The following is a 21,323-nucleotide window of genomic DNA, read 5'->3' as shown; positions in this document are numbered from 1 at the left end:
AAAAAATTATTTTAGTTATGGGACATCACTGGACCTCCAATATATGCATTCAGTGGAAAGCTCATTTCTGCATGTTTTGGCTTCCTTAAAGCTTTTTTTAACTGTGGGTGTGTTTATGAATATTTGCTGACTTGTTGTTGCATCACAGGAAAAACTGTGGGGTGTTTTCACCGAATGCTTTAAAGGTATTAAACCTAAGCCAGGCTTAACGTTAAAAGGAAAGTACAGGTTACCTAGCTGAAATGATTAGTCAATTAAACGATGAGTCAGAAGATTTTGAATCAACAACAATTTTAACAACAGATTAATTGATTAAGTCATTTTTTTAGCAGGAATTCCTTGACTGCACCTCTCCTGTAAACTGAAAAGAAGCATTTGAATACATCAACAACCAAACAGTTGACTAATTTAAGTAATCAACACATCAATCGATATAGAAAATAATGTTAGTCGTAGTCCGAGTCACTTTTATGTTTGTGATTTTACTGATTTCACAGCCCAGTTTAACTGAAGCAACTGTAAATCATGAGATTTAACAACATGAACTCTGGTATCTACAACGAAACTGTGAGATGCCATCTAATTTTCATGTAATAAATAAAGTCTCCAAATCTCAATTCAGTGTCAAGTCACGTGTTAACACAAACTACACCATCATAATAAACGATAACAATAGAAAAGGGCAGAGAAACATGTTTCCCTTTCCCTCCCCGGCAACACCTCCAGAGAAACTCAGAAAGAGAGAGATCGTGTCAAACAAATGACACAAACACACATCATCGCTTGTGTGCGTTTCCTTGTAAAAAGCGTGAGCGGCCTCTCTGACGGCGTATCGTTTCCCGGCTGCTGTGACTCATTTCGCCGTCTGGTTTCGAGCGGTGATCAAGGTGTGGTCGAGCCGTCACACAGGTGCACGATGGTTGTTTGAACACGGCGTCGCTGTGGTCTTTGAATCGAGAGACAAGACGAATAAATAGGCGATCAGAATATCGACATGCTTGAACCACTCAGAGGTCATTGTAACGCCACACATTTGACCTGTGCTGTACAATCTACGGAACAGTCATACAGGTCTGCTGTTCCTCTTTAACGCAAGGGTCTGTCACGAGACTCTGACTCGTGCAGCTGTGTGTTAATGTGGGCTTTATAATATGTGGAATATGGGCTCGCTTGTTTACTTATATCCTCACGTCAACCTTTGACATGGTTCTTTGAGGTCTCACATTAAAGTTTGCTGTGACATTATAACATTGCCTCTGGTGGTTTTGGAGACGTAGTCGTCATCTCGCTGTGTATTTCATGGACTCCAGCCCCCCCCCCCCCCCCGCTGTGTGGAGCTGTGGCAGGGTGGGGTCGGGGTGAGGGAGGCGGAGTCTGGGCTGAGGTGACGCTCCTTTTACTCATTTTTGTTCAGAGGACTGTCGGCTACCAGCAACAGCCGCGGAGAGAGAGAGAAGTGGGAAGAAATCCAGACAAGTGTCCCATCCCAAGGAAAGCAGCTCTGACCTGGACTAAACTAAAACGCTTCCGTGTGTTTCGACAGGTAGGCTCAGAGTCACTGGATGTTTACTTTCTCCCACCGTTTTTAAACTGCTCACAGTGTCTTTGTCACCGACGTCTGTTTTTTTCATTCTTTAAGCGTACAGTAGTTTCTGTCCTGCTTCTTTTCATAAGTGTGTGTGTGTGTGTGTGTGTGTGTGTGTGTGTGTGTGTGTGTGTGTGTGTGTCGGGTAACGTTTGCTGACATTTGCCACCTTTTGCTTACCTGGGTGTAAATCCAGCCGTATGTTTGGAATTCATTTCCGCATGCCTGCTGTGTCCGAGTCGAGCGCGAGCTCTCCAGCCCCGAAAGTTCGCGTTTCTTTTTTACGTGAAACTTACTGTTTGTACCGTCCACGGCGTCAAAGAGCTCTTTCAGCTGAAACATAGCGAAGTTTTTCGCTTTGGTATCGGCTATTCAACTTGACGTCACTTAACGGAGTGGCGTTCCTAACGCTCAGATATGTGCGCGCGGGTTCGTGTGTGTGTGTGTGTGTGTGTGTCCGCGTGCGAGAGAGGCAGGTGAAAAGAAAAAGGCAATACCATGTATTATAATAATGTGGTCAGTGTCTTTGTATTTAAAGAAAGAGCTGTAGAATCGGTGTCAGATAGTCTTCCACGTAACATTTTATGACATGTGTTGGCAAGACAACAACAAAACATTTATTGTTCCTGCTAACTCATATTTACAACCTGCATTCACGTAGAGCTGAATTAATTATTAGTCAAGCCACAGAAACTTCATGGACAGCTATTTTCATGGACAGGTTTGTCATTAAAGTAATTTCTTAAAGTTAAAGTGCCAAAAAAAAATTTACTTATGAATATAAAGTGTGCTGGGTTTTAATATCTGTTTTAATTAGATAATAGAATAGAATAGATTTGAGTTTTGGACTGTTGGTTGGACAAACCAAGCAATGTGAAGATGTCATCCACACATGCAGACCAGCGATCAGGCAAGAAGTTATTAAGCAGATTGACTGATAATGAAAATAACCATTAGCAGCAGCTCCAAGTTTATTTGAGCTCAAATAATAATAATACAATGAGCTAATTGTATTGCATGAAGTTCTTGTTCACGCACATCTGTAATGTATGACAGAGAATAATGAATCATATCTCTAAAATGTGTTGCTGTTGCTGTAGCTCCCATCCGCTGTCACACAGCTGTCCATGCCAGCAGTGATGAGTCCAGGTGTTGCCAAATCTTCCATGATGTCATTACCTTAGTTTGCCGTTTGCAGGTGCTCGGGACTTGACGGGACAGCAGGTCCTCAGTCCTGCTTGGTGCCCGCTGGACAGCAAACTTCCTTCATTTGATTACATGAGTAAATCCACTGAAACCAGCATCCATTTTAAATGACTTTTATCCGCTTTTTTCTTATCCGATTAAGTCATTTGCAGCGTCCTCTGTAGCCAACTTTAATATCTTTTTAAGTCAAATTTGACATGGGTCACACTGGAATTAGAAGTTAAACAGCTTTTCTTCAGAACTGAGCCTCCGTCTCTTGGCCCTTTAAACGCATCACCTGTTTTTCTATCAGTCGAATTATCAGCAAGTGACGCCACCACAAAGCACCACCAAGAACAACGCTAAACAAGTTCGTGGAGTCCAACTTGTTTCTAGATCAATGCGTCCAGCTGAGGCTGCTGAATGTGTGTCAGGTTGAAGAGGACAGGGTGCCAATACTTTCTGCCAGCCAGGCCTCCATAGAGCTCGCCCCGGGTCCGTGTCATCAAGTAGTGCAGCAGCAGACAGCACCCTGGTTGGAAAGCTGTTCATGTGTGCCCTCGGGGAAGAGTGTGGATGGGTGGTGGTGGTGGTGGCGGTGGTGGGGACTTACAGTAGATTTCGCAGCTACAGCTGTGGTGACACGGTGATAATCTCCCCCCTCCTGCTTAATTCCGTGATACTGTCCTACATTAGCAGAGCAAGAGGCCAGGAGATCCTTCAGTTTATAAATAGGTCTACACTTTGCGAAGGGGATTACTGTATGCCATATATCCTGACCCCCTTGTTTAGCTCGGAGGATTTCTTTTTCTGTGGATTCACAGCCTCACCTTGTCTCTGTCTGCGTTCAGTGGTGCCTTGCTGAGTACTTTCCAGGGTCTCAGCCGCAGCCACTTGGCGCACACGTCGTGTGACCTGTTCTGTGTTTGAGTGTCAGCCTGTCTCTATGTTTTACTGTTCCCATGGAGAACAGGACGCACGGAGATAGAGTTTCCCAACAGCTACGATACGGGTCTTTGTGGCTGGAGTCAAAAGAGAGATGGCGTGACGGCATCAGCATCTCCGAGGGGTTAACTTCCCGGGGCTTTAGAGGAAATGTTGTCGTCAAACTAACGCAACGATTTATTCAAGCATGCAGCCTCCCAGTGCTTCGATGTTATGAACCTTGACCAAAGAACTACTATGAAGAAATCCCAGTGGTTGATTTCCTTTTAAAACCGATGACCTAAGCTCAGTAAGCAGGTGCAACTGAACACTAGATCTCCGGAGAAGGGGCTAATTAAATCAAGCCAAAGAATTTTGAGTGTCTTTGTTTCGGATGAACACGGTAATTAAATATTGGCAGGATCGTCCGAAAACATCCTCTCATGCAAACGATATCTGCTGTCACTGACAAACGATGGAGTCAGAAGCTTCTAGCGGAGCGCAGCGGCATAATGCTGAGCAAGTGAAGCTGGCAGTGCCCAGCTGAACCCTACCCATGACAGTCACTGACATGAATTATTCACCTTCAGCAGTTCTCTCGGTTGGCTCGAATGAGGACAAGAAAATGTCCCTTACTTAAAATGTCAAAGGCCTAATGGCCGTTTCTTCCCGTCACTTGTGCTTAAAAGCTGTGTGAATGTCTGCCAGGTTGGTCATTTGAAGACAGCTCTGATCACAGTTCTGTCCAAAAACACCCATGCATCAGTCTAACAGCCTGCTGGAAATGGCTGAATCCTGCTGTTTTCTTCATGAATACATTACCATTGATAATTTTTTCATTACTGACGGCGTATCCACGCGGGGAGGGAGTGAACTCGATTCCAGCACTGACTCAAAAGATAAAGTTTTCACAGTTGGATGATTTGGCTGAGTTGTACTTCTCAGCATAGTGACTCTGATGAGTCCTGTGGTGTCTGTTTTTCTCCTCCTCCTCCTCCTCCCTGTCCCTTAATTACACTTCTATGAGAGATTGAGGAAAGTGAGGGCAGCAAGGGTGTGGTTGCAATGGAAAGAAAGTCACCAGGGAAGCGTGACTTGTTAGATACACAACATGAAGAACGTCAGTGGCTCAAAGAAAGTTTGCTTACTCTGACCGTGGAGTGAAAATCTCACAACTCAGTTTTGGGTTGTTTTCGATGTTTCGTTGCTTTTGAGGGATTTCGTGCTCTCATGGGCTGAGAAAGTTGTGCAACCCCGGGGCCTGTGAATACTTTACAAAATGCCAGATAAGCTGAGAAATGCATGGGCGTTTCAGACAGTCGAGGCTGTGAGTCTTCCCTTTTCCTTTCTGCCTTGTTCCTTTTAGAAGTTGACATTTCTGAGGTTTGGAGGTCCATGAAACAAATGCCACGACTGTTGACACAACAAGTCACTCAATTTTAAATAATGCTCACTTTCACTCTCCAGGTAATCAGAGATTATTTTTCTTTTTTCTCAAATTTTAGATGTAAGGACAAAATGTGAACTTGAAATGAGGAGCACTGTATTCTTTTGGGTTCCTCCAGACTTTTTTGCCACACTCTCCAAAGCACCCCCCCCCTCCCCTCCACACTCCCTCATGCCTCTAATCTCTCTGAAAAATTAATCATCTGTCACATCGCCTCAGTGCTCAGCCGCACACCGATGCGTAGCAGTGACAGCTCAAGAACTACCTCCCTGTCAGGCCTTTTAAACAGGGCTTTGGATGCAGCGTTGACCACCAAACTTGGCCTGTGAACACACGGGGGCCATCTTGATGTGCTTCAGTCTTTTTTGGTTGCATCCAGTGGGGACACTTGAGACCCGGTTTCCTTTTCACTGTGACAGCAGTCAATGGGACAATGCCGCTACTCTTTTCCTCTCTACCCCAAACAAAGTGACACAGAGGCTCTCTGTGCTGTGTCAGAGACTTAGTTCATCCTCTTCCTTCCTACCATCGACCAAACAACATGGAGAGGGACATCCTACTTACTGCAGAGACCACACCATCGCCTGAAAAACACTTTGCTCCCCCCAAAAACCAAGCAACTGGCCATGAAATGTTCACATGCTGGATTAGATTTTTTTGTTGTAGAATGAAGTCTGGTGATGTGATTTCCTTATCTTTTATGATGTATTGCTCTACTGATACAGAAGGTAATCTCTGGACATCATCAGTTCCTCCCACAGTGTCTGATAAGTGATGGACCAATCTGTGAACTTTGTTGCTTTCCAGATGAGGGTTTATGAGCACACAGGGTCCTCCCCTTTTCACTCTTTCCCTCCTTTATCAGCCTCGTGTAATCTGATCCTGCTCCGCGTTCGGGCACGTCCTCCGAGACTGCTCACATTTCCTTTGATTCACAGCAAGATCCCACAGGGAGTAAACAACTGCACAAGTTTACAGCCAACAATCCGGCATCCACTGGCTTAATTCAACTCATTAAACTTGCTGCAGTAAATCAGCCGACAGATCTAGGGCCATTATCCATCCTGCTGCTTATTTTATTCATTGGCATGCTGACTGTGGTTGACTGTGTTGTTGGCAATTTTTCCGGATCAGGCAAGGAAGGGGAGCACGCTGTGCTGTGTCTGCCACGTTTAGACAAATTCAGTTTGTGTGTTGCTCAAGCGCAGACCAGCCGTATCTCATTGTCTGTTCTTTCTCTGTGGGCTCTTGGCATGACAGCATTGCTATGGTCTGGATTTTATCAACTGCCTGTTACAGTCAATTGACAAATGCTCTCTCACTAAGAGTGAGCGCTTTTTCCAGAGAGTGCACGTCGAGCTGCGTTCTTCCTGAACTCTGCGTGTTATGTGATACAGCCTGCAGTACTTTGTCACCACAGTTTTATGTCTACAGCATGAAGAAGCACTCGGGAAAGTCCAGCTTCTCCCTATAAACTTCCCCTCTTTGACCGGGCAGCCCAGCAGTATTGGTGAGTCAGATAATGTTGACCACCACTTCCTGTCACCCACCACAATAAATCCATTAGCTGTGCACCACTTCACATCCTGCCTTATTGATTTATAACAAACAGCTATCTAGTTAGCCTCCATTACAGTGCCATAACGGCTTCTGTTGGACGAGTGGGGGGAAAAGGGATGTGCGGTTTGGGGACCAAGAAGGTTAGAGGGATGATGTTAAGCTGAATCCCGCTGGGAAAGCTGAACCCCCGACTCTGTGGAGAAGAGCAGCCTGTCAGCTCTGCAGGCTCAGCTGGCTGCACTGGCCATTTACTGTGTCAGGAGGATTGGGCCCTGTGAGTGCAGGGTGTTGTGTTAGAGAAACAGTTTATTGGAAGAGGAGTGTGTGTTGCATGTCAGGGGACATATATGTGACAGTGGGTGTATGTGTGTCGAGGGGTTGGGTGGGGGGAGGGCAAGCTGATACGTCCAATAGTGCAGATGGTGCAGGAAGCTTTACAGATGTGTGGCAACATAATCTGCTTTATTTGCATGTCAGCCTAAACATGACATCAGCAAGCCTGTTAGAAATCACAGACCAAATGAGGTTAAGTGTCTGCAACAAGGCCGTGATGATCTGAGCATCAGGAGAAGGTGCAGTTAACGTGAACAAATGATAACCTCATGCTGCAATTTCAAAAAAAAAAAACATCTGAATTAAAGGAATAACCTTGATATTTTTCTTGCCGTCTGTTGCGTAACAAGATTGGTAGAACTCTCATGTACGGTAAATATGAAGCCAGGAGACGGTTAGCTTAGCTTAGCTTAGTTTAGCTTAGTGTAAAAACAACGCCGTAGTTGTGCGGGGGGTTACGTGCAGGACCATTTCCTGTCATTTATACTGGTGAAACCAGCAAGATATGACATGCTAATTAGTGTTTTAACAGAACCTCATTTGTTGTTTCCTCCTGTTTTAGCTCTTTATGCTAAGCTAAGCTAATTGGCAGCTCACGCATGAGAGTGGCGTCTCATCTAACTCATGGCAAGGAGGTGAATAAGTGTACTTCCTTGCCTTTACACTTGATGCTAATTTTGCTACGTTAATCTACTCATGCAGCCTGTAAAAGCCAAGCAGAGTCTTGTGACATGTTATTTACACCCCTGCCTGCCAGACAGGCATGAAGTTAAACAACAAATCACTGCAAACTCTGTAACGTATGATGGGAGCCAGTCTGGAATACGACCAGAAAACATCTCCAGCCCCGTGGGCCTCTTCCCTGACCTGATTCATTCCTGCTGTGACACAAAGAGGAGCTTAGGCCGGCCCAGTCAAAATCTGGCTTACTGGAATGTTTTTCATATCTTACTGAGTTTCTAACTGCATCGCTTCTTAATTATTGGAAGGATAATGAGGAGAATAAAGTACCTGATCTCCCGTTTAGCCCCTCTAGCCATTAGGTGTATTCAGCCTCGCCCATTTCGCTCATACATCCATGCACTCTGCTACCACGCCCTTGTTGAGAGCCTGTCACTGCTGGGGAGGCACTCCCTGTCTGACATGCCAGTAGAGAGGGCGGGATAGGAAACCTGTTCTCATGATTGAGAACAGAGTTACTCATCTATTGTCAGGTAGCAATATCCTCACCATCTGTTCGTTTGAGCAATGTGTGAGTGAGTCCGTGAGTAAGTTTAGAGGAGTTTAGTGTTAGATGAGTGAGAAGGTGTGCTCGTTTTTCAGCACAAGATTTACGTATGGACACAGGACACACTGAACACACTTTGTCAGTGTGGAATGTCGCACCAGCGTTTCAGCGTCGGCCGCTGAACAGTATCCATCTCTGCTTTTCTGTTGCAACTCGTTCACTGGCAGCTTTCGCTGATCCACATTCCTGGTTTCGCTGTGCAGGCAGGGTTTTTTTTTTTTTTTTTTTTTTGGAATAAGACCCCTGAAGTCATCCACAGAAGCTGTTGCTTAACATAAAATGGGAGGTCATGGGTGTGAAATGTGTGTGTTTTCCTGAGTAAAATGTTAATGTTAATGCGCATTTGTGTGGGTGGATGATGAGTAGTGATGGTAGTGAAGATGATGACAGAGCAAGGTACAGTAAGAGTGAAAGGATGTGTCACTCATTAACTGGAAGAGGGCGAAGTCCAGTCACAGATACTCGTCCAGGTACACGATGCAACCAACCACTTTCAGTCAACACTGAACAATGGGGGAGGGATCACTCGACAGGCCCCGATACTCCTTTTCTATGTTTTGTTTTTCTCTAAGTTGTTGCTCAGCTTTAGTTTTAACTTGCTGCATATTATTTTTAATCAAATTTTTCAATAATTTTGTCAGATTTTCTTGGTTTTGGCCACAGCAATGAGCATTGTGACAAAGTTAAAAAAAAAAAAGAAAGAAAAAGAGGCAAATTATGAGAAGACCCAAGAGGCAACTTATCAGCAAACAAGTAAGCATAGCTTCAGACGTCAGATGGGTCAGCAGATAAAACCCACACAGTGCAGTGCCTTTCGGTTACCTAGGCAATATGCGGGGCGTGTCGCAGCGTTGCAACAGTTGGCTGAACCCATCGCCTCGCCCAGGAAAACAAAGACTACACAAACACTGTCCCTGATTTACTGACAACAGGAAAGTTCTGCGTGGATGTGCTGTACATGCTGTCGTTCTGCTTAAAACAAAACAGTTGCATGGGCTTTGATTTTTTTTTTATCAGTGGTGTCTGTGCCTTCACCAGTGGATCAATAAAATGTTTTTATTTTGGCTAATTTATGTCAGTTTTATTCCCATTGCCATGTTGATCCGGGGCAGCCAGTAGTTGCTTGCCTTTGTGAACAAACCCTCTTGGCTGCATTTAGTAAGAGGCCACACCTTAACTTAGAAAGGTAGGAAGACTCAATGGTTATGAGCATAGTTTCTGTGTATGCCCTTATGAGTCATTGCATTATCTGTGAAGTAGCATGTAGCTGCAAGCACAGACAGTCCTCTGAGGCCTGGTCCTGCAGGATCTCATGCCAGACTGACTACTGAATCTCACAGAGCTGCTGCTCCACGTGAAAGTGAGAGTCACCCATTAGGACATGTTGGGGCCTTACAAGAACATCAGGTTCAGGTGAACCTATTTCCAACACATGCTTATCGACACCAAATTACACATGCAGACCCAAAATCATGTGAAGACTTGCAAGTGAGCTGTTAGTCCGTCAAAATGACACAGAGAAAACTCAGGACAGACACAAACCAGTGAGGAACATGCAGTGCACACATTTGGCTGGTGCACGCACACTGTTGTCAGTTTCTGCTTCATGCAAACTGTGTTGTAAAACAAACCCCCCACGCTAAAGCTACAGAGACGCGCACACAACTGCACGCCGGTATGCACACACGGTGTGATGCCTGAGGGTGGGGAGTGGGCTGGGTCAGCTAAGGGACTGAAACACAGCAAGACACATCCTTATGCAAAGCCAGAGGGTAAAAAGATGAGGGAGTGGTGCTTTTGCCAATACATCATGAGCAGCTCCAGTGGCAGGCAGCGAGACAAAGCCGTCCATCTTTGTACAAATTCCTTTCCTCCAAACCCACAGGGCTCTGATTACAGTACGCACTACATTGTTAAGTTGTGCGAATATGAAAGTGTTCCATGAAGTTGAATGTGAGCAGAGGTAGAGGTGATAATTGAAGGGTTTACAGCTTATTTTGTGCCAGCTCAGCAGCTTGACTTAGCCCTGACTTGTTTTATTAGTTGTTAAGACAGAAGATAAGCATAGTTGCTTACTGCAAGAATCATGTTGTAATCTGTAACCAGCTGTCATACAAAGGATGGCAGTGTTTTTCCCTCCTGTGTGTCTGTTAAAGCCTTTGGTTTGTTGACTTTGCTGTGTGGAGCCCTCTGGTACCTTCGGTGCATCTGCAGAAATCCGCGACCACACTCTTACATGTATAGTACACACACAAGAGCACAGTGCACCCCTGCATCCGTCAGGAACAGTCAAACATCTGAAAACACTTGTAACGCAGCACAGTGAATGCATTGTACTGTATCGGTCATATGTCACATGCAGCGGCAGGCCACTAGTATGAATGCAGCATTTTTTCTGTGATGAAGAGGATTTATGCGGTGGATGACATTCAGGCTGCAGAAACTCAGTGATAGAAAACATCCATGTTCAGACTGTGAGAGGTTATTTTGGGTCTGTCAAGCCTCAAAACAAGGAAGTCCAAAAGGAGAGTCGAAGTGTTGACACACAGAGGGGAAAGCATTTAATTGTCAAGTACATGAACTTACACCATTCAGTCAGTGGCAGGTTGTCTTTGATACCATATTTAAAATGATACGAGCTCCATTAATCTGACATTCAACAGTGTCAAAAGTACTGCAGCCACAAGGAAAACAGATCTCCAATCAGATTTTCAACTCAGGGCTGCGCAAGTGAAACAACAGGGGAGAAAATCAGCTGGTCCTCGAACTGTGGCTGTTAACGTGTTCAGTGACTTTCTCTCCAGCAGCACGGTGTGTAGGTTGTGACCTGAAGAAAATGAGTCCAGAGCACTGTTAAAATATGACAAAAATTCAAGTTGCAGGCGTTTTCATGGAGGTTTAGGCTTGTGTGTGTGACAAGAAGTATCGCAATCTCCACACACACACACACACACACACACACTCTCAGTCACCAAGTGGAGTCGAAACCTGACGAGCAGGTTCCTGTTTGCCATGCGTCAGCAGCAGGCTGCTCCCACGGCTGTATGGGCAGAGGCCTGGGGTGAAAGGTCACTTGGAGTGGATAGCATTCCTGACTTACAGCTGTCTCTCAGCCCACTTCACCCTCACTACCCCATGAGCCTCTGCTGCTGCTCTGTGTTGTCATTTTCAGGGCAGCGTGCATGACTGCGAGGGGAGGCGGGGGTCATCTGGTGAACTGTCATACTCAGTCGGCATATGTAATGAAGGGAGCAGAGACTTTGCTGGAATATTCATTAATTCATGACATGTAGTGACGTTTATCTTCATTAAAACAGAAGAAACGTTTGACTGCCTCTTGACTGTGGCTCTCTTTGTGTTTTTTAGGTTTGCTCTTTCGTTGTTCTGATAGCGGGAGGCAAGGATGGCAATGCAGAGTAAGTGATTCCCAATGCAGCTCTTGTTTTTCAACGTTTTTATGTATTTTACTGTCAGATTTAATTTCCTCTCCACATTTCTCTGAGCTCTATTTTAATAATGTAGTGATTTTCTGTTGATTTTAGATGTAGCTTGTGCATTTTCATCGTCACTTTTGTCTTCATCACCTCATCCCACAGTTCTCTTAAAGGAGACTGTTAAACATTTTGTCATGACCTTTCCTACTTCCAACTATTGTTTTCATGTATTTCTATTGAGGTCATTTCCTCAGTACAAAAGATAACTAAAGATTACTTCTGTAAAACAGTTCCCTCGTGTGGCGTAGAAGTCAAACACTGAAGCCCTGAGGAGAAAAATGGCGGCACCGCTAAATATCCTCACTCCCTGTTTGTCAAACATGTCAATAAATGACTTTCTGCCATTGCTCTGTTTGTGCTTGGCAGTGGGTGAGCCTGATAACGGCATGGTGAAGGTGGCAGAGTGGCAACAGAGAATGTATAGCGTAGACTCAGGCATCCAATCCGGAGCCACCACAGTCAGAGACGATGACGGAGAGTACACCACCTCCAAGCAGTACACCATGACCACCACTGTCACGACAGAAGAGCCTGGTAAGACAACAAGCGAGGGCCAAACCAGGCAAAGTGCATACACTCTGTCCTTTGCCTCAGTTGACTGACCTATGACGTCCTCGTTATTGTCTCCCTTCCCGATAGACATGGAGGCCCTGTACACTACGAGAGCCCAGCGGGTGCGGGCTGCAATGTTCCCAGAGACTCTGGAGGCAGGCACCACCATCTTGTCAACCCAGACAGACCCGTCCCAGATGACCAACGTCCAGCGGCTGGCCGAGCCCTCCCAGATGCTCAAGACAGCCATCATCCATCTGATCAACTACCAGGACGACGCTGAGCTGGCGACACGCGCCGTGCCTGAGCTCACCAAACTGCTCAACGATGAAGACCAGGTGAGAACGCACAGTCCACCCCATACACACACACACACACACACACACAAGGTCTGAAGACACAATTCTGTTGCACGCACTGATGAACAACAAACCTGATATTAAAAATATATTAACTCACACTGTCTTCCACCAGTAAAAAGTCAACTCTTCATGTCCCTTTTCTGTCATCAGGTGGTCGTCAGCAAGGCAGCACAGATTGTCAACCAGCTCACACGCAAGGAGGCTTCACGGCGTGCGCTGATGCAGTCCCCACAGATGGTGTCAGCGGTGGTGCGGGCGATGCAGAACACCAGCGACATGGAGACAGCACGAGCCACAGCCAGCATCCTCCATAACCTGTCCCACCAGAGAGAGGGCCTGCTCTCCATCTTCAAGTCTGGAGGCATCCCTGCTTTGGTCCGCATGCTCAGGTACGACGAGACGAAGAGAAAGAGAGATGATGGGTCGAGGAATTTATTTGACTTTCGTATGTTGGGAAATTGTGTTCTTTCTTAGAGCGTAGGAATGAAAGGGAACTTTTTTTTGGCAATGTTAATTCCATTTCTAGGCCAATTTTGCTGTTACACAGAAGTCATAGGGAAGTATTTGACAGTGCAGCTACAGTGCAGGTCAGATGAGGCAAAAAACAAGAGACTTTGACTCACCAGTTTGTCGCTGATTGCAGACTAGAAGTAAATGATGCGGGTGGAAAACGAAAAGTGAGCAGAAATTCAGTTGTCACTTTGTTTTTGTGAACCTACCTGTCTCTCTCCCTCAGCTCTCCCATGGAGTCTGTGCTCTTCTACGCCATCACCACGCTGCACAACCTGCTGCTGCACCAGGAAGGAGCAAAGATGGCCGTCCGCCTGGCCGACGGCCTGCAGAGGATGGTTCCCCTGCTGAATAAGAGCAACCCCAAGTTCCTGGCCATCACCACAGACTGTCTGCAGCTGCTGTCCTATGGCAACCAGGAGAGCAAGGTGTGTGTGTGTGTGTGTGTGTGTGTGTCAGGACACGTGATACAATGGCTGCTGTACTTTATACCAGCCCAGTATTGTAATTTGAGACTGTTCCAGTTGTCGAGCTTGTGTGTGCATGTGTTTTGTTTTGGGTGTGGCGTGTGAACAGAGTTGTTCAGGTGCTGGCACAGTGGGGGTGTGGGTGTGGTTATATGTTGAGAGTAGTAAAATGAATGAAGATTAACTGGTGTTTGTCTGCCTGGACTGGTCACAGCTTTGTCAGAGTTGTGTATAGTAAACTATAGAGTGCTCGAGAACAAGGTGTTTGCACTCCATCTGCACTTTGAACAGCCACACACTCACACAGCCTCTCTCTCTCACAGCTCATCATCCTTGCCAACAGAGGTCCTGAGGGTCTAGTTCACATCATGAGAAACTACAACTATGAGAAGCTGCTGTGGACAACGAGCCGTGTGCTCAAAGTCCTCTCTGTGTGCCCCAGCAACAAACCGGCCATTGTAGAGGCTGGTATGTAAGACATGTTTTCTGAGTAGCACGCACCTGCGTGTGTACAAGGCAGTCGTACAGGTGTGTCAGCTTTTTGAACGGTGGCTCCTGGCTTCCTGTCAACCGCATAGCTTCAAGATAATTAATGATAATAAAAAACTTTATTTGCACAGCGTCTTTCTTACACGAGTTGCAGCCCAAAGTGCTTTACATTAAAAAACCATTGAAGATAAAAACAGGGATAGAAAACTTTTGTAAAATAACCCACTTGATAATGATAGTAAAAATAAGATGAAAATAAGTATGAAAATAGAATAAAGAGAAGGATAACATAAGACGGAAGATAAAATCAAGTGAATACCAGTAATAAGATAAAGATAAAAATAGATAATAAACCAGCAGCAAATGTGTCACAGTGTTCTTGGCAAAGGGATGTTAGCAGTGTAGCTTGGTTCTAGTCCATTAAGGGCTTGGTTTCTAAAGAGGAGGACCTTAAAATCAATCCCGAATGTTACAGGAAGCCAGTGCAGAGCAGCTAAAACTGGACTAATGTGCTCTCTCCTCCTGGTTCTGGTTAATAGCTGAGCTGCAGAGTTTTGAAATTGAGCTGAAGTTCATGACAGGACAGTTTATGAGATGTTGCTGCGAGCTGAGTCATCTGACTTCTCTGTTCCCTGCAGGTGGGATGCAGGCTCTGGGTAAACACCTCACCGGCTCCAGCCAGCGTCTGATGCAGAACTGTCTGTGGACGCTCAGGAACCTCTCTGATGCTGCCACCAAGGAGGTCTGTGTCCACAAAATGAGATGTTTTTTTTTTTTAGTTTCTCATAATTCAGCACGAGGACCTTTCTGAAGTCGTTCTGTCTCTGTTTCCAGGAGGGCATGGACAGCCTGCTGCAGGTGCTGGTGGGCCTGCTCAGTTCAGACGACCTCAACATGCTCACTTGCGCCACGGGCATCCTGTCAAACCTGACGTGCAACAATGCCCACAATAAAACTCTGGTCACCCAGAGCAATGGCGTGGAGTCACTGATCCACGCCATATTGCGTGCCGGCGAGAAGGAGGATGTGACCGAGCCTGCTGTTTGCGCTCTGCGCCACCTGACTTCACGCCACCAACAGGCTGAGCTGGCGCAGAACGCTGTGAGGAAACACTACGGCATCCCCGCCATCGTCAAGCTGCTCAACCAACCCTACTACTGGCCCGTCATCAAGGTAGAGAGGAGGAGGGAGGGAGGGAAGGACGTTATGACAGCATTCACTCAAATGGTCAATGAGATTTTGAGCATTTGAAATGACATTCAAATATCATTTCCAAACTGTGGTTGCTCATTTCACAAGCTCAAAATCTCATTGAGACTGGCCCTAACTGGCCCTTAAATGAGCTCATAGGTTACTCTAGATGGAGGAGTTAATGGGTTTGTTCCAAACAGAAAGATTCAGGGAAAGTGGGGAGAAGCAGACAGATGGACAGAGGGGATGGCAGATCCGGCAGATAGCCAGAGTCTCCATCAGCCTGAAAGAGCATGAAATGCACATGACAGCAGGGACAGCATGTTTTACAAGAGCACTTTTCAGGGGACAAAAGTATCACTGCATATTTCTGAGGGAGATGCTTGAAGTTGTTTGTGGGCCTTGTTTTACCTGCTGACCAATAACAATGACCGGTGTCATGACTGTCTCCTCTCCTCCCTGCCTGAAGGCTGTGGTTGGCCTGATCCGCAACCTGGCCCTGTGCCCAGAGAACCAGGGCCCTCTGAGGGACGCTGGAGTGATCCCCCGTCTGGTCAACCTGCTGCTCAAAGCCCACCAGGACGCCCAGAAACATGGTTCATCCGCCCAGCAGACATACCAGGTACATGAGGAGCCAGTTTGAAAGGATGCTTAAGATCGCTGATTAACTCCTGCGCATGTTTGAAGGGGCTTAAATTGGCAGTCGTGAATCATTTATGTATCTCTGTATCTTTGAGTAAAATGTGTTCTTTTCATCCTGCCCCTCAGGATGGAGTGAGGATGGAGGAGATTGTGGAGGGCTGCACTGGAGCTCTGCACATCCTGGCCAGAGATCCCATCAACAGAGCAGAGATCGCCAACCTGCAGACCATTCCTCTGTTCGTTCAGGTAAAGGAGGAAGCAGAAGCTCTCACACTTCCTTGTCTTGATGACTAACTTCCTTATGTTTTGTTTAATTGTTTTGCTCATCCCTCCCCCCCCAGCTCCTCTACTCTCCAGTGGACAACGTGAAACGCGTGGCGGCCGGCGTCCTGTGCGAGCTGGCCCTGGACAAACCGTCAGCTGACCTCATCGACAGCGAGGGAGCGTCGGCTCCACTGATGGAGCTGCTGCACTCCAACAACGAGGGCATTGGTAGGACACACAGATAATGCACTGCGATGAGCTTACGGGAATGTAGCATTTAGTCATAGATGGAGAGCAACAAAGTCGATTTACTCAAGTGCTGTGCGGCTTACTGTAAGTGCAGTTTCCAGGCTGTACTTGTACTCCACGACACTTCAGGGTGGCACATTGCAACCTGTATTTAAAGAGTATAATACAAGCATGAATTGGGATGAGATGTTGGAGTTGAAACTACCTACACAGGTAGTTTGAGTGCGTACAATATTCAAATAATTAATACAAGTTAATATGTTAATTTAACAGGCAGCGTTCTACATCTACATATTATTATAATATCTATATTATTATACTTACAGACAGTATGTTACTGATTTCTTGATTGATGCCACTTCTATTTCTGTACAGTAAATATGAAGCTAAAGCCAGCAGCCAGTTAGCTTAGCTTTATTCATGCAAAAACCTTGATTTTTGTATGTTTAAACAAACAAGCTGCACCATGTAAATTAGTGAACTTCAGAGGTGCTGGTAGTTGTATTTGTGAGCTTTGGAGAAAGCCAGGCTAACTGTTTCTCCCCTGTTTGCAGACTTTATGCTAAGCTAAGCTAACCAGCCACCTGTCCCAGTTTTATATTTAGCATACAACCATGAGAGGGGTATCTTCTCATCTAACTCTCAGTAAGGAAGTGAATAAGCTTGTTTCTCAAAACATGAAACTACTCAGCAGTAGGTGGTGGTGCAGTCCAGACTAAAAACGTGGACTTGATCTGTTTCCCGTTCAACATTATAGCACTTAATAATTGAAAGGAGTGGGGGGTTATTGTACATTGCTGAATGTGTCCTGATGCTTTTCCCCCTCAGCTACTTACGCTGCAGCTGTGCTCTTCCGCATCTCTGAGGACAAGAACTCCGACTATAAGAAGCGAGTGTCTGTGGAGCTCACACACTCTCTGTTCAAACACGACGCCGCTGCCTGGGAGATGGTGAGTGTCTGGCGCCCTCCGCTGCTAGAACATGACAACCGAGCATGAAAGTAGATTTTTACACATTTTATTTATTCCCCTCAGCTCTCTGGGTTTACATCTTACTCATCTCAGCACTTTTCTGTAATGCTGATAGCAGTTACAAAGTGCCAACGAGAAGCCATTGTGTTTTAAGAAACTTTGTTATATATTCCGTTTTAATGATACTTGAAGGACTGTTAATAAGCTCTCCATATAGTAGTGTTGACTTAATTTGACCTTTGCCCTCTCGTGACCTCTCCACAGGCCCACAACAGCATCCCCATGGATGGACCCTATGCAGATGGTGAGTAGCTATGGCTGAAATGTGCACATGTAGCACATTCCTTAGCACCGGTTCACTCCACCACATGGTGCGAGCACCGTGTTAAAGTGCCTCCCTGCTGCAGCCCACAGATTGAGTTGACCATCCTCACTTGGAAGCAAAATAAATAGTTGTTCTAGTTCATCGAGCGCTCTGAGACGAGGCCTAGCTCGCCTTGACTTTGTACAGTCTGTCTTACTTTCATATCGTCAGTCAGCCACAGGTTTGGCCTCTGATCTGTCCTCTCCTACAGTGACATACTTAACCTCAGAGCCTGATTCCTGTGTTTTTCCCATCAGCCTTTGTTTTATTCTCACATCTCTTTCTCTCAATGCGTCCCTGCCTCACTGCCAAGTCTAAAAGCTTTTCTCTCAATCAGTCTCCTTCCTGGTGTTTTCCTTATCTGTGTTTGAATCTTTCTCTTAATTCCCGTCCTTTCCTTCTCTTGACTTATCTCCTTGTATGGCCTTGGTATTTTCGGTCTCCTCTCAGAGCAGAGGCTCGAAAGGAAAAGGGATTAGCTTCTCCTCTCTGTGATCACTGCGATCCAAAAATGTGTCTCAAATGTTAAACGATGTCCACAAGCTTGTACAGTTTTCTTTACTGCTGCTGCTGCTGTTGCTGTGCAGTAAATATACCAAGCGTAAGGAAAGTTAATGACATGCAATCTGTTGGTCCAGTGTGTAACAAGTTTAAAAAAAAAAAAAACATGCTGTAATCTGTTGCAGAGCTGGATGCTGGTTTCCCAGGCTACGGAGGATATGGAGCTGACATGCCCATGGATGGCATGGAAGGAACGATGATGCAAGACGATTACACAGGCAGCGTCTACGACAGACAAGTGTGCCCTGAATACTGACCTAAAGGTCAGTACATGCAAACGTCACCCCAGCCAATCAGGATGTGCTGGTGTCAATTTAAATCCCCTTTGAATTTCTCAATAACATTAAATATTGATTCCTGAAGAAGAGGCTATTCAGTCAGTGGTTTGGTCAGATTTCGACTGGGCTCATGTTCTCTGCTTTTGCTATGTTTAATTAAGAAAAGATGGAAGGAAGCTTGAGAACCAAAACGTTTCTGCTTGTGAGTGAAGACTTTTCACAATAAAATAAGTAAGCTGATGGCATGTTTGTTACATTTACTGTGATAGCAGAAATGAATATTTCTGAGCCTGAAGTGGTCGGTAACATTTTAAAGGTCTTGCAAACATAAGAATTTAAATCACAACAGTTATTTCACTCAGGAAAAAAAAAGGAAATTTAAAAAAAAAAAAGATGCTTCATCTGCAAAAACACCAGGAGTCATTTACATCCACATGCATACATGGAGGAGAATGGATAGAAATCACTGGGTACACTTTATGCAACTTCTTTGACCTGTGTCGTGAAGGGTGACACCACCATTTTCCCGCCTGCTGCAAACCCAGTGAGAAGAGGTCACAAACAAACAGAACAGAAACAAAACACAAACAGAGAGAGAGATGAAAGTAAGACGAGCCTTTGTCGTGTTCGTGTGGCAGCTCATCGCTCACAGTGAGGAGCCTGATTAATAAAACAGGTGTTCAAGGTGTTTTAAAGTCTGATGTTTGAGAAGCAAGTCTCTCATCATGTCTTTGTCCTCTTCTCACAGAGCCAGAGGAGGAGGAAAGGGAGCGGAGGAGCTGATGTGGGACGCAATGGGACAAAGAAGAGAATCTAGTCGTCAGTAGAGATTATTCCCCCTGCTCTCAGCCTGGTGTAATATATGCAATTATCACTGAGTACGGGACTCATCATCTTAACAGGGCTCAACTTTGTTTTCTAGCATAATTTTGCTGATTATAATTGTGACAGTGACGATGCTTGTAGGTTTCTGTTAGAGAACCTTTTAAAAGTGCGTGCGTGCATGTGAGGGTGTGTGCGCGCGTGTGTTTGTGTGTGTGAGTGCGCGTGTGTTTATGCTTTTGGGTGGGTATTCTATGCCAAAGAGATTTTATTTTGTGATGATAATCATGTAGCTTTTTTTTTTTTTTTTTTTTTTTTTGAAAAAGAAAAAGAAAAAAAAAAAGGAGGATAATAGTTGAAAACACTGCCAGAGGTGGCTCATCGTGCACGGTGCACCTGCTCACCGCTCTGTTTCTTTCTTAACGCCTTTGTAACAGACACTGCTGTCTATGCTGTAGTTTTGACACTATATACTGTCAAGTTTCTCCCGCTGTGATCAACACTTTAGAGTCAGTGGCACTAATTCAATAAGAGCGAACAAACGACGAGATGTGGAGGTCTCTGACGGACCTTTGAGAGAACGGTGCAGGGCTGCCCCCCCCCCCCCCCCCCCTTCCAGCTCTTCTGTAATCAGCTGACATGTGGATTACTTTTTTTTGGAGTGTAACGTTTGTTTTTAGGAATAGTTTCTCATCTTTTCTAAGTTATTTACTGGGAAAGGTTTGCATTATCCGGCAATAGCAGAATATTAACAAAGATGTCTTTCCTTATCAACGGAACTTTGAAGAAAAGATGGTATGTGACTGTAATCATCTGCAGGAGAACATCAGCGTGGTTTTACAGACGTGTTCAGCAGATTGACTCAACAGTGAGTCAACACATGAGATAATGTAGTCGGGGACAACCCTACAGCTGGAGCAAACTACTGACAGGGAAATTTGTCTTTCTACTTAATAAGAGTTTTTACTGAAATTTTGTTTAATAAAAATAAAGGATATATTAAACATATTATGGTTTCCACTGTTATTGACTTAACAACCCGAAATGATTTCCCTGTTTTCCAATCCGGTGCAGTACGCTGTAATCACACCCATAATAAAGGCTCAAAATGTTTGGCATCTATCCCATAATATGCACCTACTGTCCTTCAACTCCTTTGTTTATCATTCCTGCATTATTTATCATTCGTCAGTTTCACTTGCTAAAGTCTTAATGTTGTTAAATATAAAAGTATCCCATTTTTGCATCGTATGAAAACAGAAGAATTGATATAAAATGAAGAATCTTACTGGCTCAAACGTCTCATGGATGTGATGCAGTCAAGTTCATATTTAGTCTGTGAAGCAGACAGAACATATTTATACTTAACAGAAATTTGGATTTTGTTGAGGATAATTTAGTTTATTTTTCCAGTTTTCACGTCTCCTCCTGACTTCTTGTCTCCTTCTCACTCACTCACCATTTATCTTACTAAATTATTTTTCTCTAAAAGAAGCCAAATCTCAGCTCAAAGCAACTTGCTCTCCAGCTCTTCCCTCTCTGTACCCCACACTGCCTCTGTGGCTCTGCTGGATGTTTGGCAGCATGCTAATAAGAAAAGACGTTTCTATTGTCTGTCTGTCTGTCTCTTGGTTGCCGACTTGTCCATACTCATCCTGCAAATAGTTTGTCATTTTCACAGCATGCCAGCTCAGTGCAGGCAGGTGACAAAGATGTGATGCATTTGAGGCTCTCCCATTAGCATCAGTCACCTACTGAAGGAGAATCATTACAGCAAAATACAAG

The 21,323-nt window shown here is 45.0% G+C and overlaps 1 protein-coding gene across 1 annotated transcript; it reads left to right on the top strand.

Moving 5' to 3' along the window:
* Positions 1-1,402: 1,402 nt before the first annotated feature.
* LOC143319848 (junction plakoglobin a-like) lies at positions 1,403-19,846 on the top strand. Its single transcript, XM_076729085.1, has 16 exons — positions 1,403-1,543; positions 11,689-11,738; positions 12,183-12,350; positions 12,456-12,706; positions 12,881-13,119; positions 13,467-13,668; positions 14,031-14,175; positions 14,835-14,938; positions 15,031-15,369; positions 15,857-16,009; positions 16,156-16,275; positions 16,371-16,521; positions 17,371-17,492; positions 17,778-17,817; positions 18,564-18,701; positions 19,465-19,846. Exons 2-15 carry the CDS (start codon positions 11,726-11,728, stop codon positions 18,692-18,694), a joined length of 2,178 nt encoding a protein of 725 aa, XP_076585200.1. The 5' UTR covers positions 1,403-1,543; positions 11,689-11,725; the 3' UTR covers positions 18,695-18,701; positions 19,465-19,846.
* Positions 19,847-21,323: the final 1,477 nt, after the last annotated feature.

This window comes from Chaetodon auriga, chromosome 4 (genome assembly GCF_051107435.1).
Source record: "Chaetodon auriga isolate fChaAug3 chromosome 4, fChaAug3.hap1, whole genome shotgun sequence".
Taxonomy (NCBI): Eukaryota; Metazoa; Chordata; class Actinopteri; order Chaetodontiformes; family Chaetodontidae; genus Chaetodon; species Chaetodon auriga.
Note: the sequence above shows the minus strand (reverse complement) of the source record. Positions and strands in the feature narration are given on the sequence as shown.